Source organism: Pimephales promelas, chromosome 23 (assembly GCF_988280905.1).
Source record: "Pimephales promelas chromosome 23, fPimPro1.hap1.1, whole genome shotgun sequence".
In the NCBI taxonomy this organism is placed as follows: Eukaryota; Metazoa; Chordata; class Actinopteri; order Cypriniformes; family Leuciscidae; genus Pimephales; species Pimephales promelas.
The window spans coordinates 21,685,810-21,711,715 of NC_142791.1; the positions used below are offsets into that span (position 1 = coordinate 21,685,810).

A 25,906-nucleotide genomic window follows, 5' to 3' on the forward strand; every position below is an offset into this window, starting at 1 on the left:
CAAGTGGAAGGAAACAAGATTAGCCATTCCTGACGTCGGCATAAGGTGCTTAAACAGGGGTATGAAAGAGTTTAATTGGGTTAATATTAAGCGACTTCAATTACTTAAAGGAGCAGTTCACAAACAGTTAAATAATGGAAGTTCTGTTGCCATTTACTTAACCTCACCATCAAAAAATGTATTCTTTTTTCCGCAGAATTGAAAATTCGCCCAATGGAAAGACGTCAATTTCTCAGAAACTCACATATATCGCAAAAAAGTTTTTTACACTTGCATGAGGGTTTTTTTTTCAGGCAGTTCGATATTTGCAATGGATATTTCACATTTACAGGTCACCTGGTGTATGGTAAAGACGAACATTCTTTAAAGATCATGCGGTATGTTTGGACAGAAAACAAGACTTTATTCTAGACTTTTAAGTTCTTTATTAAAAGACAAAAGTATTACGGTAATACTGGATTTTTAAACAACAAAAACATCTTCAGTGTCACATGATCCTTCAGAAATTATTCTAATATGCAGATTTGCTGTTCAGGAAACATTTCTGATTATTATCTGTGCTGCTTAATATTTTTGTGGAAATCGTGATTTTTAGGATTCTTTGATAAATAGAAGGTTCAAACTGCATTTATTTGAAATAAAAATCGTTTGTAACATTGTAAATGCCTTTTATGATCACTTTTCAGTGAAATTATTAATGTCCTTCAACAACAACAATAAAGACCCCAAAATTTTAAATGCCAGTGTGCCCTGGGAGTCCAACCAACAACTTTGGTGTTGCTAACACTGTGAGCTGCAAAAACTACTGCAGTTTTTAATCTACTGATCCTGACACTTTCCATCATGTAAAAGTGCAATTACCCTAGAGGCACCTGTCACTTCAGGATCAAGAGATGCTAGACACATTTATTGCTACGACTCTCAGTATCATCCCTTATGGCTGGCGTTTTGCCTCTGTGTCAGATACGGACAGGTGAAACTTAGATCAATGTTTCTCTCAGATGAGTTCCTCTGTCAGATATCATCAAACAGCAAACAGCATACGAAACACAGGGTACGTCTTTCCCTCTGGGCGTTGGGCAGGTATGGTGAGAAAGTCGTTATGAAAGGGAAAGTCTTTTTAATGGTATCCATGTTCTCTCCCCATCCCAGAGCAATTAACCCAGTTTGGGAGATTTCAACAGCTGCAATTTAGATCCTCTGCTGCTTGTTTTTTCACCAACTCATCTCCAAACAAGCTTGAACAATAACAAGCCATCATCTCTATCACTCACGTAATTCGTGAACCTCTGCTCTTTCAATCTCTGTTATGAAAGCCTAATCTGCAGAAATGCCTCCCCCGTTTGTCTGGTCACACCCTCGATCGTGATTGTGGGAGAAACCATTGAATGCTTTAGCGGAACAAGACGCCCGTTAGAGTGTGAAGATATTGTCAAGGCCGACCGTTGTTCTATTTAAAAGGAACAAGAGGAGAGGAAAGATGCTGTGGTGCTGATTCTCTCGACGTCCTATCTCTCTTTCCTCTTTCTAATATTTTTAGGAGAGATTTCAGGCTCTTTTAAACTACATTGATTTTTTTTTCTTCTTCTCCCGTGTCTCCCAGAAAAGCTTTAAAGAGAAAGGTTAGGCGGCCGGAGGGGAAAGCCTGAAAGATAAAGAGCATCAGAGAGACTTGAGTAGATCGAGAGAGAAAGGAAGCTGAGAAGTACCGCATTTGTTAACATCTGTCCTGCTAGAACCATTTAAAGGGAACGTTCATCCAAAAATGAAAATTCGGTCATTATTTACTCACCCTCGTGGCGTTCCAAAGCAGTAAACAGTAACTTTTTCAGTGGAACAAAATTTGTGGAACAAGTCGCACGAATTTAGTTAATAATTTCCCCTCCACTGTAGCTTTTGTATCTTACTAGTAGCATTTATACCTATTCATAGCGGCACATATATATGTGGTGTTGATAAGCAACATATGAGAGTTTCTTATACACTGTAAAAAAGTATATGATCAATGACAACAAATGTTTATACATTTCTTTAACTCATCAAAATAAGTTAAGCAATTTCAACTTTTTTTTATTAATTATACAAGATTCAACATTTTTTAAGTCAGTTTAATGTAATTTAAAGGGTTAGTTCACCCAAAAATGAAAATTAAGTCATTAATTACTCACCCCCCATGCTGTACCAACCCCGTAAGACCTTCGTTCATCTTCGGAACACAAATAAAGATATTTTTGATTGAATCTGAGGGCTGGATCACTCTTCCATAGACAGCCTGAGGGACTGGCTCTTGACGGCCCAAAAAGTCATTAAAAGAAAAGGTTTAAATATTCCATGTGCCTACAGTGGCTCAACTATAACTTTATCAAGCGACGAGACTACTTTTTGTGCGAAAAAAAAAACGTAAATAACGACTTTATTCGACTTTCCATTACTTCCTTATGGGCGCATGCGCGAGAACTGAGACGAGACCGTTCTTCTTCGACTACTTTTTGTTACCGGCTGCTCACCGCTTAGGAGTTTTACCGCCCCCTACCGTATAAGATGACGTACTGATATAGCCGGAGGTGCAAAACGTTCTGTTTACAAGCAGTACGTCATCTTATACGGTAGGGGGCGGTAAAACTCCTAAGCGGTGAGCAGCCGGTAACAAAAAGTAGTCGAAGAAGAACGGTCTCGTCTCAGTTCTCGCGCATGCGCCCATAAGGAAGTAATGGAAAGTCGAATAAAGTCGTTATTTACTGGGGTTTTTTTCGAACAAAAAGTAGTCTCGTCGCTTGATAAAGTTATAGTTGAGCCACTGTAGGCACATGGAATATTTAAACCTTTTCTTTTAATGACTTTCTGGGCCGTCAAGAGGCAGTCCCTCAGGCTGTCTATGGAAGAGTGATCCAGCCCTCAGATTCAATCAAAAATATCTTTATTTGTGTTCCGAAGATGAACGAAGGTCTTACGGGGTTGGTACAGCATGGGGGTGAGTAATTAATGACTTAATTTTCATTTTTGGGTGAACTAACCCTTTAAGTTGAAATGACTTAAAAAAGTGATTGTAGTTAAAAATTTGAGGCAGTAACTTTTTTTTTCAGTATATTAATTTTGCTGTCTTGTTTCAGTAAGCCAGTGAATGCGTTGTAGTTCGTCACTGAGTATCACTGAGCATAGTTTAGTACTGTTGCTCTGTAAAAAATACAAAGGTCTGTCATGAAACTCTATAGCCCCTTTCACACAGAGATTCTGGAAAATACACAGATAATGTGACCCGGCATTTGTCCCGGGATAGTTTGATTTCGTACATTCACATTGCCAGTGATTTGCCGGGATCTGTGAGTGCGTTCACACACAACACGTAAAAATCCCGGGAAGACACATGACGTCTGGATGAGGCGTATAACGGATGCGTCGAAAACATGTACACGTTCATACCACTCCACAAAGCTGGTGAACGATCTCAGCTTCAGTGCGGATAGTGAGGAGCTCCTGGTCTCTGCTACGCTCCAGTTTGCAGGTATTTGTTCATCCTTTCTTCGTTGATGACGAACACAAACTTCTAAGAGCAACAGAGGATCGTGTTTGCATTCACACAGAAGGCGTTCTGGCAATTTCCCGACAATTTCCCGGGATCAACGCGCTGTGTGAAAAGGGCTTAAGAAGCATGAAGCGCCATGCAGGGCAAGATTTTTAAGGTCCTTAAAGGGATGATGAACTGAGAAATCAAAATTTCCTTGAGCTTTTGATATCTAAGAGGTTATCATATTATAAGAATATCCTGTAAGTTTCAGAACTGAAAACGTCCTTGTTAGTCCAATAAAAGCTTTTATTTACACCAGCCTCTGAAAACGTCTCGTTTTGAAAAGTGGGAAACTATGACGTCGAAGGGGTTAAAACACCACCCCCGCAGAAGAAGATCAACACCTACTTCAACACGGCCGGTTTAGCCCCGCCCACCGATTCGCGTATTACACGCATAGCTAAGTAGCCTAACTTACATGCCTACCTCGTGATGACAAACCGGATCGTTCTACCGAGCCGCAATACAGAATATTGTGCAGTGCCTGGTTGTGGAAGAAGACAGTCGCTGCATAAGCTTCCTCTGGATTCCAATAGGACTGCATAGATAAACTTTATTTTTAATGACGTTCCAACTGATGAGGGTAAAACATCGTTGTGTGTTCGCTTCATTTCACTGAGGATTGTTTTGTAAACAAGACTGGATTTGCAGACCGATTAAGAGTAAAGAACGGTGCTGTGCCGTCTATATTGGATCTGACAGGAATTGTGCAACACACGGACTCTGGGTCGAACATGTATGGGCGAATCCGGTTGCCATTTGACAACATTGGACGTTTTCCCCCACATACACCGACGGGTGAGTGAAACTCATTATAATTTGCAAAACTGTTATCCACTCACAGCAGTGGGCGTTTATTTCCAAGTCTTCAGTGGGACACGCCCATAAAAACCGACCGTTTTTCAGGAAGGCTCACAACTTGGGTACAAAATAGCCCATTACTTATTCATTTTGATATTTTTGAATGCAAAAACCAAGCGAACGTCTTAAGTTGACCTCAGACAACAATATAATAACATTTTAAAAGCCAGTTCATGACCCCTTTAACTCAGTCTGCTTGCATTCCCATCATTCTCTCTGTAGGAACTGCTGATTGGTTCCTGGTGTATCAGTATTCAGAAATATTCACAAACTTATCTGATATTCCAATTCTCAAAAATGTGTAAGTGGATTGTGTTTGGTCGTTTAAAAACCTTTATAAATATTCTTGATCTATAACGTGAGATTGGCGCCACCATGATTCTTTACGCCGCAGTTCAGAAAGTCCTGCTGTGAGTCATCAGTTTTTCCCGAAATACAGTACATGTAAGAAAGTGGCCGGTGAACTGGGAGAAGAATAGAATGTACTTTCTAGTTGCTTCCACTATGTTTGTCTGATATGAATATCACACTTCGGCAAATTCTATTTGAATAGATTGATATTGCTGCTTCCACAGACATCAGTGTGTATTTGTACTTGCTCACAGCAGTGTGTCATGTGTGTATCGGCAGTGGCAAGTCCTGTATTTGCTCTGCAGCGGAAAAACATATATACATTTTCATATCCATTACCATGACAAACACTCAGAGAGTAGTCATGACAGACGTATTTTTAACAGAAAAATAACAAAATAAAACCCAATCTAAAAGTAATCCTAAGCAATCCATGCAAATTATTATATTTATATTACTTTATATTTAAAGGGGTCATGAACTGGCTTTTTAAATTTTATTATACTGTTATCTAGTCAAGTCAAGTCACATTTATTTATATAGCGCTTTTCACAATACAGATTGTATCAAAGCAGCTTCACAGTGATAACATGAAAGTAGTACAACACAGATCAATAATATTGTTAAAAGGATACTCCACTTTTTTTTTTTTGGAAATAGGCTCATTTTACAACTCTCCCATAGGTAAACAGTCGAGTTTTACCGTTTTCAAATCCATTCAGCCGATTTTCTGATATTTAGAAGAATATCAGTAACCAGACAGTTTCTGGTCTCATTGACTTCCATAGTAGGTAAAAATATATAATATGGAAGTCAATGAGACAAAAAACTGTCTGGTTACTGATATTCTTCTAAAAATCAGAAAATTGGCTGAATGGATTCGAAAACGGTAAAACTCGACTGTTTAACTATGGGGGAGTTGAGCCTATGAGCCTATTTCCAAAAAAAGTGGAGTATCCCTTTAAATATTAAATATCCCCAACTAAGCAAGCCAAAAGCAAGGCCACAGTGGCAAGGAACCAAAACTCCATCAGATTGGATGGAGAAAAAAACCTTGGGAGAACCCAGGCTCAGTCGGGGGCCAGTTCTCCTCTGGCTAACATTCATATTGTTTTTATATAAATATGAAATATAAATATTGTTTATATATAAAATGGCGCCATTACATATCGCCGGCGTTGAGTCGACTCTTCACAGGCGTTGGTCCTCTCATCACAGGCGTTGGAGCATCCGAAATCCCCGTGAGAGGCTGGACACAAAACTGGACCTGACGAATGCCATTTTTCTCGGGACAAGCATCTCGAGACAACAGCAGAAAGGCAGATGGGAAATAATTAGCATAGCTGATGTTCATAATGATTTCCATTATACGGGAGTCGGTGTTAGAAAACCACTATCCAGAGTTAACACACTATCGGTGTTAGAAAACGCTCGGTTTTTATGGGCGTCTCGCACTGAAGACTTGGAAGTAAATGCCCACTGCTGTGAGTGGAGAACAGTTTTGCATATTATAATGAGTTTCAGCTCACTCGTCGGTGCACTTGGGGGAAATTGTTTTGAAAACGTCCAATGTTGTAAAATGATTCGCCCATACATGTTCGACCCAGATTCCGTGTGATGCACCATTCCTGTCAGATCCAATATAGATGCACACAGCACCGTTCTTTAATCTTAATCGGTCTGCAAATCCAGTCTTGTTTACAAAACAATCCTCAGTGAAATGAAGCGAACAGACGGACAATGTTTTACCTCATCAGCTGGAACGCCATTAAAAATAAAGTTTATCCATGCAGTCCTATTGGAATCCAGTGGAAGCTTATGCAGCGACTGTCTTCTCCCACAACCAGGCACTGCACAATATTTTGTATTGCTCGGTAGCTTGATCCGGTTTGTCATCACAAGGTAGGCTTACGTTATTTAGCTATGCGTGAAATGCACAAATCATTGGGCGGGGCTAAACCGGCCGTGTTGAAGTAGGCGTTGATCTTCTTCTGCGGGGGTGGTGTTTTATCCTCTTTGACGTCATAGTTCTCCACTTTGAAAAATGAGTCGTTTGCTGAGGCTGGTGTCAATAAAAGCTTTTATTGGACTAACAAGGACGTTTTCAGTTCTGAAACTTACAGGATATTCTTATAATATGATGAAACTCAAGGAAAATTTGATTTCACAGTTCATCACCCCTTTAATTATTTTATACTACAATATACTGTATTATATTAATATACATGCATACAATATTTTTATATAGTTCTACATAATTTGTCTATATATTTAATATTTAATATTTTATTTATTTTATAGTTTTACATTTGACTTATTTTGTATTTAATTCTATGTCTATGTGTGGGTATATAGAATATAATGTATTATATAATGAATTATCTAAATCTAATTTAACAAAACAAATATCGGTTTTTATACATGTAGCTTATAAACGTATAAACTAGCTTATGTATTCTAAAGAAAATGAAACAAATATATACATATATATATATATATATATATATTAAAAAATTTAATATATATATATATAAGCATTTTCTTTAGAATTAAATAGATACAAGTGTTTTGATTGTTTGTTTTTTATTTGTTATTCATTGCAGATCACGTCTCTCTGTCCCCCGTCTCTATGCTTGAGAAGCCAGTGTTTTCTTTTTTCGTGATTTTGAAATCTGTTCTCGATTTCAGGCTAATCACCCACAAATTCTTTATAGCTCCTGGAAAAGCCCCTCGTGCGAGAGCACGAAACAGCGGCAGTTGTTATTCCATCAACCCAGCACTCCTGCAGGCTAACCGTTCGCCTCTCAGCCATAACGGCCTCTGAAAGGAAATGGAATGATGAATCTGTTTAATAAAGCAGTCAGCAGGGGTGTAGAAGAGACAGCATCAGTTCTCTGTGTAATTATCCCCTCTCGTATGGAGGTCTCGACTCGGCTTCATGTTGATGCAAAGTTTATTGGGGGAGCGTTTGGCTTTGAATTAAAAGCAGCAAGGAGTTGGTATTTGTCAGCTAACGTCCTCCTCATTCTAATAAGCACTATGTGGGTCATGTTGGCCGCCTGACGCTGGGGAGAAAAGAGTCACGACCCATCGCTGCCCTAGTCAGCAGATAGCCAGAGTTAAGAGCATGATGGGTGAGAACTCACAGCAGCTCTGGTTTCAGCTTATGCCCGCTGCTGGCTGACATACCCGCGCGCTCACGGCCATATCCGCACACGCGTCAACCCGTTGACGTTTCGGCCCACATTTGAAGATGCTGCCGAGCAGAATGATCCGCATCCGATCTGTTCTGCATCCCACATCCCACATCCCAATGTGCATTCCACTCAGATTTATCTTGTTTGGAAGATGTTTAGATATTTTTATTGAAGAAAAAAATTCTAGCTACTGTACAGTGTAAATTATGTCTTTTTTCAGTGTAATTATATTTACTTTTTTTCTATTTGAATATATTTTAAAATATATTTGTTCCTGTGATGGAAAAGCTGAATTTGCAGCATAACTTCTGTCTTTAGTGTCACATGATCCTTCAGAAATTTGCTGCTCAAGAATAATTTCCTAGTATTATTTTCAATGTCCAAAACAGTTGTGTTGAAACCAATATTTTTGTGGAAAACATGATAAAAAAAAATCATGATTCTTTTTGTAATGGAAAAAATTTAAATAAACAGCATTTATTAAATAGAAATCTTTTGTAACATGTCTTCACTGTCACTTTTGATCAATTTAATCCATTCTTGGTGAATAAAATTATTAATTTCTCTCTTTTTTTAATCTTACCACAAATGTTTGAAAGGTTATTATTGTTTCCAGAAAAATGTTAAAAGCAGCAAAAACTTTTTCAACATTGATAATAATAAAAAAATCTTTCTTGGGATTTAATTGTGCTTATTGTAGCATAAAAAATTTTAATATTTCCCTCCCCAATTCGCATTTTAGTTACTTTAATGCATAAAAAGTTTATTTGCACAATATTGTATTATTTGAGGTGGTATTGTCTTTAATTTAGGCTTATTCAATTTGAATGTTTTACATAAATATATTTTTTAAATCGCCGCTATTGAGCCAAAAATACTGAAGTTTTTAGCATATGATTTAGTTGCCCCCCAAAAAGAATAAAATATTCTGACATAATTTATGATAATGTCTGGAAATCACATGCATATACCATGTTATTTAATTGGTACTAGAAAATTTTGCATTGTGGCATAACAATTAAACACATTTCCTTCCCCGATTCCCATTTTCATTACTATTCATTTAAGTTTATTTATACATTATTGGAATATTTGCTGTAATGATTTTATTTTTTTGCTGATTAGTGAGATTTTGTTTTATTTAAAATTTCTATTTTACCACTTTTGATAACAAGACAAACAAATATTACAATTATAACCCTAACCCTTCTTTGTCTGCTGTTTACACTCCTTTTTTGATTTCTTTTTTATGTATATATTTTTTTCCGTTTCTGCTTCCTGACCTCTTTGTTGGCCGTGTCTAAATGCGTTTGACCTACATACTGTGTGTCTGGGCAGCGCTGGAGAGCCGAGGTTAGAAATGTCATCATAAACATGCCCTGGTTAAGTGGTCGAGCTACTGCACTTACACCTCAACGCTCGGGTTAATCTAATCAGAGACGCAATTCTGCGAACTCTACCTTGACAACAGTGTTAAGCTGGTATCTTTAAGCCTTATCCCTGATTAATCGTCTATGGAACTCCATGTGGAGAACTTTTGGTACAGAACATCTCACTAGTTGTAAATAACAGGGTGACCCGACATTTTTCAACCAGACTGTCATCCTCGTCAGGCATGTTTTTATATATAATGTATATATATTAATATATCAATGAACTATCCACATTATGATATCAGAAGGTGGTACATGATAATATTTGATTCTTGTTGTACTGCCTTTTTAATATACACTTATTATTTTAAATTTGTAAAATGTTATGGCATTGCAGTAATGGAAAATGAAAGGGAAAATGTATTTAATTGTCATGAAAATAATACAAAAATAAGTTACAAATTCAGTACTTTTTAATGTAATTAAATATAAAAAATTTAAAACATTACTTTTTTTCAAACGGGGGGGGGGAGACTTGATCATGTCTCATGAACATGATTCGCTCATTAAGACTATGGTACAGTGAAAATGTTTTTTTATGATTTTAATATATATATATTTTTAAATATATTTGATGTTATACATTTTATGGTAAAGCCACATGATCTTCTTAGGCATAGAGCTGCACAATTTTAGATAAATTGAGAATCATTTTATTATTATTTTTTTTTTTCAAATAGAGATTCTCCCACGAACACACAAGTAAACAAAAATTACCTTCCTCCCTCCCCAGCTCCTCCTCTCGCCCAGTCAGGATTTGGTATTCTGATTCCCCTTGAATTCTGAATACATTTTCGAATTAAGTTGTACTTTAAAATCTTGAATTAATGATATCTGCATACATTCATGTTGGTTGTGGTCTGTTTACTTTAATCGCTGCCCTCCTGCTCTTATCCATGCTAGGCTGCATGGATGCACAGGGAGTTCTTGCCCAGAATGAAACCATACCGCCAATCCAGAATGTTTGCTAATTGTCAGTCGCATTCAACGATAGTGGTCCTGACAGAAAAGTGTGTGAATTAAGATATAAATCTATTTAACAACAATATTGATCATTCAAAAAGTTCTGTTACAGTATTAGCATTAAAAACAAACGAGCCATAAAATCTCTGCCTCGTGCTGAAAAGATGCATTTGCCCTCCAAACTTTTTCATTAGCATAAACATCATATGTAGCCTTAGCAGAAACCAAGCCAATGTGCCGACACATAAATTCCCAGAGGGCTGACGCATTAAAAAGGCCGAGCAGAGAGTCAGCACCAATCCGCTGTACGGTAGAAGAGCTCAAACCAGCTATCAGCCGCTGGGGTGCATCCATTCTGAAGCAATACGTTTTAATGCTGTTTCTGTAGCCGTTTTGCAATGACTCTGCTAGCTGGGCACCCGCTATGCTACTGTTACATAATCCATCACTTCCTTGCAGACGGGCCTCTCCAATAATTCAACTTTCGAAGCCTTAAACAGGCAAGAAGAAAGGAGGTGCAGACATTAGACTCATGTTAGCAAATACATACAAGCGTGTAGCATTAGCGGCGGACAGGGTTTGAAGCTTGATCCGTGCAAAACACTGCACTGATGCACTAACAGAGCTTTGAAGTGTCTTTTTTGAAGTGTTTCTTTCTGCAGATACAAGGGAGCACAGCTCCTAATCAGCCGTTTTAGGAGCACCATGCTATCTCACACATCGTGTGCTATTGTCATCATTATAATTATTGCTATCATTACTCTTGCCATGTCACAGGCTCTTATCAAAGGGGAGCTCATTCAATGGCTGCAAATATAATGCTACTACATCTAAATTGGGGAAGGCTGTGTTATAATTAAAATCAGGGGTATCTTTGTGCATAATTGGACAAATCTTTCATCAAAATTACTGCGATGTTAGCTACCATTGAAAGTAGCCGTAGCCCACGATTATGATGAAAATGGGTCCTCCTTGGAGTTCCAGGAACAATCAGCCTTATAAGTAATGTAATGGCATGCTAAAACCTTGTTTATGAACTATAAATTATCTTGCTTTTCTGCTTTATGTAGATTCCTTCCTATATGAATTTTAATCTTTAACATTTTTCACACATTAGCATGTAGGATGTGTTTTCCACTGCCTATATACTGTATATATAAATATAGTGCTTATATTTTCCATTGCCTGTATATATACAGTATATAATTCTTCTTAATATAAAATGTGACCCAGTTTTTGTGATATTCACTTTATTTATTTTTCTAATGAGAATTTATATGAAGAAAACATTTCTTTTTTTTTTTTCTTTTTTTAAAGAGTGTAATTGTGTAAATAATGTCCCAATACAACATCATTTTAGTGGTTCTAAAAAAAACAATTTATTCTATTTTGGGGTAAAATGTGACCTGATTCATTCATTAACATATTACATATTACAGAAAAAGAAAAAAACTATGGTACTTTTCTGATTTATTTATATAGGCTTTTTTTGTCAAAATTATTTATTTCCTTATTTGACCATATTACAGTAATAAAAATTGAAAGAAAATTGTGTTTAATTGTCTTGAAAACAATTCCACAATAAATGTTAAAAAATCTTAACGGCTTTACTTTTTTATGCAAAATATAATTTTCTATTTTGCTTTGGGTTGTTAAAGGTCCTATATGTAACTTTTTTAGAAAATGAATCCTTTTTTTATTGCCTGTGTTTGAAGGGGATGTAATCACACATTGCAATGGTCCACGTTTCGGGTTATGCTATTACCTCTGAAGGCCAATATTCATATTTATATGTGAGGTCTCCGGGTCGGATTTTCTGCGAAATCCATCAGATGTGACGTGCATGCGCGCTCCCTAGTCCCGAGGCTCTCTATCCTACAGTCTATATGCGACCAACGGCACTTCAGCTGACGACATGGAGTCTGATAACCCCCCAAAACGTCCTGCCTCCAGCACAACACAGACTCCAACACAAACTCCAAAAAATATAAAAAACAAAAACGCAAGTCAGAAAAACGTCAGGCAAAACGTGAATCTGATCGAAAACACGGCTCAACATCGGCAACATATTAGTACAACATATTAGTAAACTCTAGTGAAATAGCAAGGTTAACTACATGAAACATAAAATGAATACAAAAGAATGTTCAAGGATAAAAAAAGTAGGTGCTTTAGGATGTAACTTATTTTATTTACTAGATCTACTCACTAATGTCACTCATCCACTACTACCATATTGTTTATACACATTTCCAGACACGTTCAGTACAGTATTGTTACTTCCTACGATTTTACTTTTACACTGAAATTGTTCAGTTTAGTTCACTAACCGTGTTCGTTATCATATTATACATTCACCTATGTTGACATTGCTGTTTGTGAAAGATAGACGAATAGTTATTGAAATGGCACATGTCGGCTAAATGCAGTTTATTGTAACATTATCATGGACAAGCACAGAGCATTAGTTCAACGTCAAGCTGATAAAAGTAGGCTATTATTGTAACTGCAGTGGGAGTTTACATTAGTTTCCAGCCTGTTGTGTGATGCTTTCGCCGTTGCGTTGAAAGTGTCCGTGTGGCCGGTAGTGAGCGCTCTGGTCGCATTCTGAAACATCACCACTAGAGGCCGCTAAAATGTATAAAGCACCTTTAAATAGTTGGCTTTATTTAGATTGCTTTCTATATGCGTCTAATCTTTAACATTCCTCTCATATTAGTATGTGTTTTCCACTGGCACAGTTTGTGAAGCTCCTGCTCAAATCCATGTCCTAGGTGAAACCCCATGGGGAGGCACTGATGTCCTGAAATGTGATTGTGTGTTTGTGTTGACTGAGTGTGGGCATGTGCATTGAGTAGGATTAGCTGCTCCAAGAACTGGCACTACTTCAGTCTCACACTCACTGTTAAGCCCACAGTGGCCTTCTGACAGGTTGGCATGAGCTCACGGTGCCACACACCGAGCAATGGGTGGTATATATATATATATATATATATATAGCCCTGTCATCGGGGATCTTCACAGTGCTTTTTTACCGAACTCTCTGTCTATACTTGACTTTATATATAGCCTCGACCATCCCACCAGTATGAAATGGGATTATCCAACTGGAAAGTCATTGTTCTGTGCAGTCTGTGTTTAAGATGGCTGGGGAAATGTGTATGTGGTACTGCTGAGAGAAAATCTGATTACCACCTAAAGAACGCTCACAGAATGACCACAACCATCATCCCTGGAGAGATTCAGAGCCCATGGAGAAGAGATACATTTCAAAAATTTGACTTAGACTGTCCGTTTGGCGGAGACACGTCAAATCGTCACATGCCTTTAAATCTAAATAAAGTCTCAGAGACATCATTTCTTATAGAGCTCATGTCAGTGTGTCAGTATGGAGATATATTCATGCAAATGGGCCTTCAAACCTGCCACGTCATCAGGGCTTCGTAGAGAAACCATCTGAAGAGAGTTTTGACAATGTTATTTTCAGAGTTATGGTGGCATGGTATGCAGATCTGCCCTGGACACACACTACAAGATAATCAGGATGATTTTGGTGTGTGTCTTGGTCACATCATGACTTTTGATAGATTTTGTATTTTCAGTCATCAGATTCATTTACACTGCGAGTTGTGACTGTGTATCATATGTAATCCACTCTGTCTGTGTCTGCAAAGGTGTGTGCCAAGTGGCCCATACAGATGAATGGTCCATTTAGATGTATGGCCCATAGAAACTGATTGGTGTGAATGAATAAAAAGAATCAGCATTGCTCAGAGTCGATTAGCAAGTTAGATGGATCTCCTGTGGAAGGTCCTAACAGGTTTCTATTGTTTGTATCCCATAGGCTTTGTCTTCATGCATAAAGTTCTGTCTCACAGACAGAAATTTGGGTTTAGATCTTTTTTTTTTTATACTATTTTGAACATGTTAAAAACAAACTGGAAAACAAAACAATATATATACAAACATGGATACATACTGTATATAAAATTAAAATTAATATAACTGATACATAAATTCATGTACTTCTCAGCACAATCTTCCAAAATGGTTGTATGGTTCAAATTAGAAATTCCCATGTTCAAAAAGGAGTAGGAAGAAGTTCATAACAAACTACCCCTTTCTCTGTATTTATTTATTTATTTATTTATTTTCAACCTTGACCTGAATACAAAACAAATTGCTTCAATTTTTTTTTTCCATCTGTCTGTAGCAAATCAATTAATAACACCTTCATAGTAAACTTAATATGTAGACCTAGGAACCTGTATACAGTACTAACCTCTCAAGTCTTTTTTGTATCCATTTAATATCTTCAATTTAAATAATCTTTTAAAATTACTCATTGTTTGAGTTAAAATTACTCAAAATTACTCACAGTTAAATCTATGATAAAAAAAAAAAAATTAGTGTCAGGTTTGTGCTTTATCACATTTAAAAAATCTGATAAGATTTTAGTAATCTTTTATTGTGGGCCAGCCTTTAGTCAAAAAAAAATTATGGCACAGAAGACGCAATAGAGATCATTACCAAATTAAACTGTTTTTGGTGGTAAATGAAACATTATAACATTAACATTTGTCACATTAAAGTAATGCTTTTTTGTAATGTCTATTCAATGTTTTGTCTACCACAATATAATTTATTTGAATTTTATTACATTTTATAAATTTTATCTCTGCAAATATTGATGCATGTGATTAATTTGATTAATTAATGAACATCTTGTGTAATTATTCAGAGTAAAATTAGTCAGAATGTGTCTTGTGTGGCAGCCACCTATATTTAATTTTGTTTCATTGTAGTCTCTCGCAGTTTTTGAGGTTGTATTTGATAGGTCATCTAAGATCTTTGTGAAAACATGTCAATATCCCAAAGGGCAGAGTGGATTTATGAGGTAATTATAACCAGTATATCTCTCATTAAGCAGGTTGTTCAATTCCTGCATGGATTTTAGACTGTTTCACAGTTAATTTAATCAATGGATTTATTGGTTTTGTCTTCTGATCTTACACATGACCCTGGAAAAATCACTTTTCAAATTCCATTTACTTAAATGTTTGACCCAAATATATACCTATATATGAAGAGTTCAGATGCAAAAGCCTCTAAATGCCATTTGAAATTTTCTTCTTTAATGATGATTTTTATCAAGCTTGTATATTTAAGTTCAGTGATTTCACTTAAATGGCAATAATAATTACCTTCTAATTGTTATTTAAGTGAAATTACTGAACTTAAATATACAAGTTTGATAAAAATCATCATTAAAGAAGAACATTTCAAATGGCATTTAGAGGCTTTTGCATCTGAACTCTTCATATATACCTATACCTATATATATATATATATATACCTACCTATATATATATATATATATATATATATATATATATATTGTATAATATATAAATGTCAGTGTGTGTGTGTGTGTGTGTGTGTGTGTATGTATATATATATATATATATATATATATATATATATATATATATATATATATGTGTGTGTGTGTGTGTGTGTGTGTTATTTTTGATTGCCTATCAATGGTTAAACGTGCTATTTGCCTGATTATTGTTGTAGTTACAAACTCAACCTGGAGCTCACTGCCAAACATAACCAGCCATACCAGCAGGGTGATTCTTTTCTTAGAATTTTTAGTAATACCATAGTTTATTCATGGTCTATATATCTCACAGTATGTGTAGTTTTGTCACATTACTTTTTCCAAAATGCAGTCTAAAATGGTTTGTTCCTATGATCAGGAGACCATGTTAACAACGTCTCTGAGATAAAGAGTGCATGATCTTGAGACTATACTGGAATTAGCACTTCCATGTTACCTTGCAAATAGGCAACCAATTCTGGATTGCAGTCTGCTACCTAGCCCGTCCATTCCACTCCCATTCCAACAACCCCAGGAGCTCTTAGCACCCTTCCTCACGACTATAACACCAACACACAGTGTTGTTATTGAAAAGGGCTGATACGTGCGTATTGTTTGGCTGGACCTCTGGCTCCTACGCAGAAATGTGCGAGCAGCGTGCCAGGCAGCCCCTGTAGAAAAGCCCTTAATCCAATAAGACAAGCCCAAACTCAGAACAATGAGCACACGGCGTAGGAAGTCCAAATCCTGCAGTCACAGCAAAAGCCCCTCTGAATGTAAGGCTGTCATGCCAAACAGAGAAGCAGATGGACTTTCCCCGCTGCAGAAGGGTGGGGTGCTGCAGGCTGATTGAAGAAGGGAACTGCATTGCTGTTCAGTTGTCAGCTCTCTAATTTAAAGCGTAGTTAATGCACAAGGAGCCATTTTCTATGCGTAAGAGTCTTTATTATTACCCGTGTATTCAGAATATTGCACGTTGAAGTAATGCAAAAAAATTCTTCTGTCTTCATTTGGAAGACAAGCTGAATTACATTTAATTTCAGGACTCAACAAACCTTGCTCATTTAAGCTGATGCCCCCTGGCCGCTGTGTCGTCCACTTGTTCATCTGCAGACTAGTGTATGGGGGAGTTGCAGTAGCTGTACCTTGGAGCAAACCACACACACAAAAAAACACACACAGAAAAGGATCTCCGTCAATTTTCCGTTTTTCTTGGTGTGCACTCATTTATTCTGACAGCCCTGACTCTCTTGTCATCGTGACTGCTCTGGGCAAGAATAGTGACTCATTGAACCCTATAGATACATCCGATTTTCATGTTTCTTTCCCTATTTTGTGAGGCTAAGAAAGAGTCTAATCCAAATGCTGGTCTGGCTTCGCATACATGGATGTGCGGAAGACGTGCTGATGGGTAATCTTTTGAGACAGAGTGGGAAATGCAAGTGCTGTGCTTATCACAAACAACATTGGTCATCACTGTAAAAAAACATGTTGGCAGAGTTAGATTTAAATTGCCTGTAATTTTATGACCCTTTTCTGAGAAAATACGCTGTCTGGTTAAGTCACATGGATTTTGAGATTGAATGATGGTAGGTGTGTTTTTACTGTGTATTTGAGGATATATTTCCCAAAAGTACTTTATATAATAAACATCCAATGTTTGTTAAGGCCCTTTTTTGATGTTGCCTCAGTCGGATATCACAGGCCATGTTTCGCAGCAGTGAAATTTTTACCCTCAAAATGCACTTTTGCATTGGCCGGGAATCGAACCCGGGCCTTCTGTGTGGCAGGCGAGAATTCTACCACTGAACCACCAATGCTTGTTGAGGCAAGTTTTTGATGTTGCTTTACTGGGATTTTACAAGCCATTTTTCGACAGTGTGAAATTTTTGACGTCAAAAAGCACATATGCATTGGCCGGGAATCGGAAGAAATTTACCACTGAACAACGATGCTTGTTAATGCCCTTTTTTGATGTTGCCTCAGTCGGATTACACAGTCTATCCCTGGGTTTGATTCCCGGCCAGTGCCTCAGTCGGATTTAACAGGCCATCTTTCAAAGGTGTGCAAATTATGCACTCAAAAAGAGCTTCTGCATTGGCCGGGAATCGAACCCGGGCCTCCCGCGTGGCAGGCGAGAATTCTACCACTGAACCACCAATGCTTGTCAAGGACCTATTTTGATGTTGCCTCAATCAGATTTTACAGGCCATCTTTCGACGGTGTAAAATTTTTGCCCTCAAAAAGCCCTTATGCATTGGCCGGGAATCGAACCCGGGCCTCCCGCGTGGCAGGCGAGAATTGCACGAGAATTGAAATTTTTGACGTCAAAAAGCACATATGCATTGGCCGAGAATCGGAAGAATTTTACTACTGAACAACGATGCTTGTTAATGCCCTTTTTTTATGTTGCCTCAGTCGGATTTCTCAGGCCATCTTTCGAAGAAGTGAAATTTTTACCCTCAAAATGCACTTTTGCATTGGCCGGGAATCATACCCGGGGCTATCTTTCGAAGGTGTGAAATTTTTGCTCTCAAAATACACTCATGCATTGGCCGGGAATTGAACCCGGGCCTCCCGCGTGGCAGGCGAGAATTCTACCACTGAACCACCAATGCTTGTCAAGGGCCTATTTTGATGTTGCCTCAGTCAGATTTTACAGGCCATCTTTCGACGGTGTAAAATTTTTGCCCTCAAAAAGCCCTTATGCATTGGCCGGGAATCGAACCCGGGCCTCCCGCGTGGCAGGCGAGAATTCTACCACTGAACCACCAATGCTTGATGGGCCCTATTTTGATGTTGCCTCAGTCAGATTTTACAGGCCATCTTTCGACAGTGTGAAATTTTTTACGTCAAAAAGCACATATGCATTGGCCAAGAATCGGAAGAATTTTACTACTGAACAACGATGCTTGTTAATGCCCTTTTTTGATGTTGCCTCAGTCGGATTTCTCAGGCCATCTTTCGAAGAAGTGAAATTTTTACCCTCAAAATGCACTTTAGCATTGGCCGGGAATCATACCCGGGGCTATCTTTCGAAGGTGTGAAATTTTTGCTCTCAAAATACACTCATGCATTGGCCGGGAATTAAAACCGGGCCTCCCGCGTAGCAGGCCATCTTTCGACATTGTGAAATATATACCCTCATGCACTGGCCGGGAATCGAACCCAGGCCTCCCTGGGTTTGATTCCCGGCCAATGCCTCAGTCGGATTTAACAGGCCATCTTTCGAAGATATGCAAATTTTGCCCTCAAAAAGAACTTCTGCATTGGCCGGGAATCGAACCAATGCTTGTCCACCAATGCTTGTCAAGGCCCTATTTTGACGTTGTCTCAGTCGGATTTAACAGGCCATCTTTCGAAGGTGTGCTTTCGAAGATGTGCAAATTTTGCCCTCAAAAAGAACTTCTGCATTGGCCGGGAATCGAACCAATGCTTGTCCACCAATGCTTGTCAAGGCCCTATTTTGACGTTGTCTCAGTCGGATTTAACAGGCCATCTTTCGAAGGTGTGCAAATTTTGCCCTCAAAAAGAACTTCTGCATTGGCCGGGAATCGAACCCGGGCCTCCCGCGTGGCAGGCGAGAATTCTACCACTGAACCACCAATGCTTGTTGAGGCCCTATTTTGACGTTGTCTCAGTCGGATTTAACAGGCCATCTTTCGAAGGTGTGCAAATTATGCCCTCAAAAAGAACTTCTGCATTGGCCGGGAATCGAACCCGGGCCTCCCGCGTGGCAGGCGAGAATTCTACCACTGAACCACCAATGCTTGTTGAGGCCCTATTTTGACGTTGTCTCAGTCGGATTTAACAGGCCATCTTTCGAAGGTGTGCAAATTATGCCCTCAAAAAGAACTTCTGCATTGGCCGGGAATCGAACCCGGGCCTCCCGCGTGGCAGGCTAGAATTCTACCACTGAACCACCAATGCTTGTTGAGGCCCTATTTTGACGTTGTTTCAGTCGGATTTAACAGGACATCTTTCGAAGGTGTGCAAATTAAGCCCTCAAAATACACTCATGCATTGGTATGAAGGTATGAATGTTGCCTCACTGGGATTTTACAGGCCATTTTTCGACAGTGTGAAATATATACCCTCATGCTTTGGAAGGGAATCGAACCCAGGCCTCCCTGGGTTTGATTCCTGGCCAATGCCTCAGTCGGATTTAACAGGCCATCTTTCGAAGGTGTGCAAATTTTGCCCTGCCCTCAAAAAGAACTTCTGCATTGGCCGGGAATTGAACCCGGGCCTCCCGCGTGGCAGGCAAGAATTCTACCACTGAACCACCAATGCTTGTTGAGGCCCTATTTTGACGTTGTTTCAGTCGGATTTAACAGGACATCTTTCGAAGGTGTGCAAATTAAGCCCTCAAAATACACTCATGCATTGGTATGAAGGTATGAATGTTGCCTCACTGGGATTTTACAGGCCATTTTTCGACAGTGTGAAATATATACCCTCATGCTTTGGCAGGGAATCGAACCCAGGCCTCCCTGGGTTTGATTCCTGGCCAATGCCTCAGTCGGATTTAACAGGCCATCTTTCGAAGGTGTGCAAATTTTGCCCTGCCCTCAAAAAGAACTTCTGCATTGGCCGGGAATCGAACCCGGGCCTCCCGCGTGGCAGGCGAGAATTCTACCACTGAACCACCAATGCTTGTTGAGGCCCTATTTTGACGTTGTCTCAGTCGGATTTAACAGGCCATCTTTCGACGGTGTGCAAATTAAGCCCTCAAAATACACTCATGCATTGGTATGAAGGTATAAATGTTGCCTCACTGGGATTTTACAGGCCATCTTTCGACAGTGTGAAATATATACCCTCATGCATTGGCCGGGAATTGAACCCAGGCCTCCCTGGGTTTGATTCCCGGCCAATGCCTCAGTCAGATTTAACAGGCCATGTTTCGAAGCAGTGAAATTTTTACCCAAAAAATGCACTTTTGCATTGGCCGGGAATCATACCCGGTCTCCCTTTTGATGTTGCGTCTGTTGGATTTCACAGTCTATCTTTCAAAGTTGTGAAATTTTTGCCCTCAAAATACACTCATGTACTGGCCGGAAATTGAACCCGGGCCTCCCACGTGGCAGGCAAGAATTCTACCACTGAACCACCAATGCTTGTTCGGGCAAGTTTTGGATGTTGTCACATCCGGATTTTACAGGCCATCTTTCGACAGTGTGAAATATACTGTATACCCTCATGCATTGGCCGGGAATCGAACCCGGGAATCATACCCGGTCTCCCTTTTGATGTTGCGTCTGTTGGATTTCACAGTCTATCTTTCGAAGGTGTGAAATTTTTGCCTTCAAAATTCACTCATGCATTGGCCGGGAATTGAATCCGGACCTCCCGCGTGGCAGGCCAGAATTCTACCACTGAACCACCAATGCTTGTTGGGGTAAGTTTTGGATGTTGCCATACCCGCATTTAACAGGCCATCTTTCGACGGTGTGCCATTTTTGCCCTAATCCATTGGCTGGGAATCAAACCCAGGCCTCCCTCAAAGCAGGCAAGAATTTTACCACTGAACCACCAATGCTTGTCTAGGCCCTATTTTGACGTTGTCTCAGTCGGATTTAATTGGCCATCTTTCGAAGGTGTGCAAATTCGGCCCTCAAAATTACACTCATGCATTGGCCGTGGAATCGCTCCCGGGCCACAGCGTGGCAGGCGAGAATTCTACCACTGAACCACCAATGCTTGTCTGGTCAACTTGGTTACAGTAATATAAGGGTGCCCAAATTTGATCAAAATCTTTTAGTTTCCCTTTAACAACGTAAGTAAGTTTTTCCAAGGCAAGGTTGCTGGTCATTTCTTTAATCCAATTTACATGTCTATTATAAATAATGGTATAAAATCATTACAATTTGCACAAAAACAAACAATGTTTATTTTACACTGTGTATACTCTAAATGAACTATTTTGACTCATTATTAAAGACACGGGAATTTAATTTGATTTGCTAATGCTGTTTTTTCTTTCTTTCACAGTCTTAAAACTACACTGAAAAAGAAATTAGCAAATGATACCGTGGATCTGTCTGGTATCCCACTTTCTGGGCGTGATTTGCATCGTGTGGCATACTACCTTCAGAACAATGGTTCATCTGTGACAGCAGTGGACATCAGCTTCACAGAGCTCCAGGATGAGAGCTTGCGACTTCTATTACCATTTTTAGGAGTGCTACCCAAACTCACCACACTTGCCATCAACGGTAACCGACTGACTGTAGCTATCCTTAAAGACCTGATAGAGGTGGTTAAGGACCCCAAAAAGTTTCCCAATTTGGCCTGGGTGGATCTGGGCAACAATGTGGACATTTTTACAGTGCCTCAGCCGTTGCTGGTCGCACTACGCAGACGCTTTGGAATGAGAAGCAGCCTGCCTACCATCTACGAATACAGCGAGGGCCATGGCAGCAGCAGCTGCCTAGAGACTTCTATTGAGGAAATCAGTGTGTTTGAGGAAGAGGAGGATGAAATTGAAGACCATCTGATGCTGGAGCCCTGGAGTGTAGAAGAGAAAAATACACTACATTTCTGTGAGAGGTGATGGACCCTGGTTCCTTGTGGTTTGTTGTATTGTTCTTTTGTTGTTCTTATACCCTAAATTACAATGTGTCAACATTGTAAAAGCATGAAGCGCCCCTTCAACACAAACCCAAACTTGAGTGTCATGAGACATAAAGTTGTTGCATGGAGGTGGGATTTTTAAAGTATTGAAAGCGGAAGGAGTATCAGGACATGTTCCACACTCCCACCATCTTTATTCTTAGTCCAGTTGCTGCAGAAAGAACCAGCCAATTGTTTGCCATGTTACAGTAAACTTAAATTTAGGGTCAAACACTGACTGACCACATACTGTATAACAAATTTGGAACACGTAAATCCATTACCACAAGCCAGTCTTTGCCACCCACATCAGCAGCCGATGTGAATATTTTAAGTTTAAGTTTTTTTAAGACAGATACAGTCAAATGCTCCCCTCTGAGAAGACTTTTGTCCAGGGTACATTCGCCTCAATTAGAAGAGAGCGAGGAGAGGTGAGAGAAGAGAAGAGAGAAAAGGGGCTGCTGTAGTGCCTGCGGGCTAGAAGAGAGACTAATGTCTGTGTTTGAGTCTGTGTGTGTGTGTGATGTTGTTCCGATGCAAATGTAGCTTTAGCCAGAGCTCATTAAACAGGACACAGGCAGCCGAAAGACTAACAATGCGACATGAACGACGTGATTATTATTTTTTTAAATCGCATCCAGTTAGCTGTGAGAGGTAACATTACACGACACGTAAACACCTGGCAGCGTCACATCAGCACAAGAACCATGTTTGTATGGTCACAGTGGAATTGATTTCAGTGTTTTATAGAAATATGTCAATATTTTGTATTTTTTAAACAAATTTGATGTAACAAATTAATTATTAATGCTGTGTGTGTGCGAACGCATGAGTGTTTGACAGTAAACGCGACCTTTTGAGTTGTTTTATGATGCCCTTTGCTCCACAGGAGGTGTTTCCTTTACAGACGCGTGTCTGATTTGCACTTTACATGGCGGGCTTTTCTAGTTGGCTGGCCATCTCCAGACGTTTTCGTTGTTTTTTTTTGTAATGTTTATGACTCCAATGTCTGTATTTTAATTGTAGTTCAATGTTCAGCTCTAGTATAAATCTCACAAACGGTGTGATTCTAATGGCTTTGAGCACCTGGATGTTCTTTCTGTTTTATGATTAACACTAATGAATGATTGTTCTTGCTATGTGAAATAAACACTGTTTGTACAAAAATGGACATTCATGTGTTTGTGAGATGACAAAAATGATCCTTTTATAAGGGGCTGCTTTTGACAACGTGCCTCGCAGACAGGTTGAACAGGAACTGGATCCATCCTGTTTTTACCTGCCAGATGTGTTTTTCTCTCATTTGTTTGCCAGAATGCATGTGCAGTAAGTAATTGCAGGAGTCAGCAGTGCTGTCAGTAAATACTGGGTTGTGTCGATATATTTTCTAACTTGATGAATGGAGTTAGACTTGGTTAGATCTAACAAAATAAGTATTACAAGCGGTAGCACCCTGGTATTGAGTGATTTCTATACTTATAAATGGTGATATTTATTAAAGAATATCAGTCCCAAAACATGGTATTTTAGATAGCAAGTATGTGCTTTCCAGTATGTGATGTTGTCTTGTACCAAACGAAAAGCTCATTTTGACGAGGTTTTCTTTCCCTCTTCATTTCTCATCCCAGTGTGATCAATAGTGAGGGTTTCTCTGTGTCTCTGTTTGCTTAATGAGAACAGTGCTCTGTTTTAGCAGACAGCACTCTCTTAATGAGACTCCATAATTCATTTCAACAGCTGGCAGCTTTCACAGGCAGCCTCTGGATCTCTGCGACATATATAAAGCTCTAATTTACTAATGCAGCATTCTCATTATCTTTTTATTTTAGTTTTTTTGAAGAAAAAAACATACTCAATAAGTTCTCCTTCATATGTTTAGGATTGTTTTATTCATATAGTGGATGAATATATATATTGGAATATATGTTTAACCCCCCCCAATAATTAATTTCCCTTAATAATTCTCTTAATATTCTATGCATAATATGGTTAAATAAATTAAATGTATTTAAATGAAAACATTGGGCAACACTTTACAAGAAGATTTCATTAGATAACGTTAGTGAAGTAGTTACTGTAACAAACTAATAATGAACAATAATACTTTCACAGCATGTATGAATCTTAGTTACATTTATTCCAACGCATTCTCACCCCAAGGCGTCACCTTTGACCATGCTTCAATATTTGACGTTTTAGGCGCCCTTTAGCGTCACTTACATCATGACGCGATCCTACGGCGTCATCAAACTGACGCTAAAGGAAAGCGTCTGTTAGAGGACGCGGTTAGGTTTAGGTGTGGGGGTAGGGTACACGCGATCCTAGGGCGTCATCTTACTGACGCTAAAGGGCGCCTAAAGCGTCAGATATTGAAGCATGTCCAAATGCTTCCCAAGGCGTCAGTTAGGTGACGCCTTGGGAGTGAGAATGGGCTGTTTATTCCTAAAGGTAATGAATAAAGGTAGCCTACATAAATACATAAGAAGTAAAATTCTTTCACAAAATTGTTGGTTTTTTTTCATTCAGGGATTTGCACTGCTCAAATTTATATGGAGATGTTTTCAATGAAAATATTATCCATTATTTTTTTTAAATAATGTGATGTGTTTGTGTAACGTTTTTAAATATATACATAAAAAGTAAAAATATTGCAAGAAACTGATTTTGTAGTCATGTGATTTGCACTGCTCAAGTTTATACCAAGAGAATTTAAATGAAAAGATTATACATTTATTTTTTTAACAATGTGGTGTGTTTAAATAAATACATAAAAAGTAATTATTTGCACAAAATTGATTTTGTCATCCCGATTTTTATATATACAATGTAGGCTAATGTGTTTATTTACAAGGTTTTATAAATACATAAAAAAGAACAATTATTGCATACATTTGATTAAGTCTAACTGGGTTTTTGTACTGGTCCTTTGGTAATCTGGTGGTGTGGAATAAAACATCGGTAGCGAGTTTGAAGCTTTTTGTTGGTTTTACAGTAACACTGTAACCCTGAAAATGTCAATGACCTTTGATTCGTTCAACTCCCCAATGCACATGACAGGAAAAAGCAGCTTCAATCCTCTTGTGTGAAGTGCAGTTGTGCCAGATGATTTATGAAGGTTCACTGCCCTTTATGAACAGTGTGTTTTAAGACATATCTCGTGCGTTTGTGGTTGATTTGTTCCATGTGTTTGGTCATTTCAATGACCTTGGTTGCAAAATTCAGTTGTTTTTTTTACCAGACAAATGGTCCAGCTGCCTGTCTCTGGGGTGTCTTTCAGTGTCTCTGGGGGTTTTTTACTTGCACCTTTTATGGGCTTAACAACAAGCCGTGAAACTCAAATCGGCATGAAATTAATGACACAAGGGAATTTACGCGTTTGTAACACATAGTGTTCCTAGAAAACCAGAAGGTTCTGGGAAAACTAAACTGGACTGGTGCGACTCTTCTGGGTATTTTGAAATTTCCTGTAACACGGTCATGTTTTCAGACACAACATATGAGCAGATGTGATCTAAATTCACAATGCAAATTACTATGT

General features: G+C 38.7%; 1 protein-coding gene and 11 non-coding genes across 13 annotated transcripts in view; 1 reads left to right on the forward strand and 11 right to left on the reverse strand.

Moving 5' to 3' along the window:
- The window catches only part of lrrc75bb (leucine rich repeat containing 75Bb), a 47,023-nt gene extending 23,484 nt beyond the window's left edge, over positions 1–23,539 (forward strand). For both annotated transcript variants that reach the window (XM_089126467.1, XM_039664364.2), the window contains exon 4: positions 21,748–23,539. In XM_089126467.1, coding sequence (XP_088982593.1) covers positions 21,748–22,309 — 562 coding nt within the window. In that variant the 3' untranslated portion in view covers positions 22,310–23,539. The remainder of the gene's footprint in view (positions 1–21,747) is intronic.
- trnag-gcc (transfer RNA glycine (anticodon GCC)) lies at positions 17,503–17,573 on the reverse strand. The gene has a single exon. It is a non-coding gene; the product is annotated as a tRNA-Gly (tRNA).
- On the reverse strand, positions 17,847–17,917 carry trnag-gcc (transfer RNA glycine (anticodon GCC)). The gene has a single exon. It is a non-coding gene; the product is annotated as a tRNA-Gly (tRNA).
- trnag-gcc (transfer RNA glycine (anticodon GCC)) lies at positions 18,301–18,371 on the reverse strand. The gene has a single exon. It is a non-coding gene; the product is annotated as a tRNA-Gly (tRNA).
- Positions 18,461–18,531, reverse strand: trnag-gcc (transfer RNA glycine (anticodon GCC)). The gene has a single exon. It is a non-coding gene; the product is annotated as a tRNA-Gly (tRNA).
- trnag-gcc (transfer RNA glycine (anticodon GCC)) lies at positions 19,293–19,363 on the reverse strand. Its single transcript has one exon. It is a non-coding gene; the product is annotated as a tRNA-Gly (tRNA).
- trnag-gcc (transfer RNA glycine (anticodon GCC)) lies at positions 19,453–19,523 on the reverse strand. Its single transcript has one exon. It is a non-coding gene; the product is annotated as a tRNA-Gly (tRNA).
- trnag-gcc (transfer RNA glycine (anticodon GCC)) lies at positions 19,613–19,683 on the reverse strand. The gene has a single exon. It is a non-coding gene; the product is annotated as a tRNA-Gly (tRNA).
- On the reverse strand, positions 19,976–20,046 carry trnag-gcc (transfer RNA glycine (anticodon GCC)). The gene has a single exon. It is a non-coding gene; the product is annotated as a tRNA-Gly (tRNA).
- Positions 20,339–20,409, reverse strand: trnag-gcc (transfer RNA glycine (anticodon GCC)). The gene has a single exon. It is a non-coding gene; the product is annotated as a tRNA-Gly (tRNA).
- On the reverse strand, positions 20,803–20,873 carry trnag-gcc (transfer RNA glycine (anticodon GCC)). The gene has a single exon. It is a non-coding gene; the product is annotated as a tRNA-Gly (tRNA).
- trnag-gcc (transfer RNA glycine (anticodon GCC)) lies at positions 21,076–21,146 on the reverse strand. The gene has a single exon. It is a non-coding gene; the product is annotated as a tRNA-Gly (tRNA).
- Positions 23,540–25,906: the final 2,367 nt, after the last annotated feature.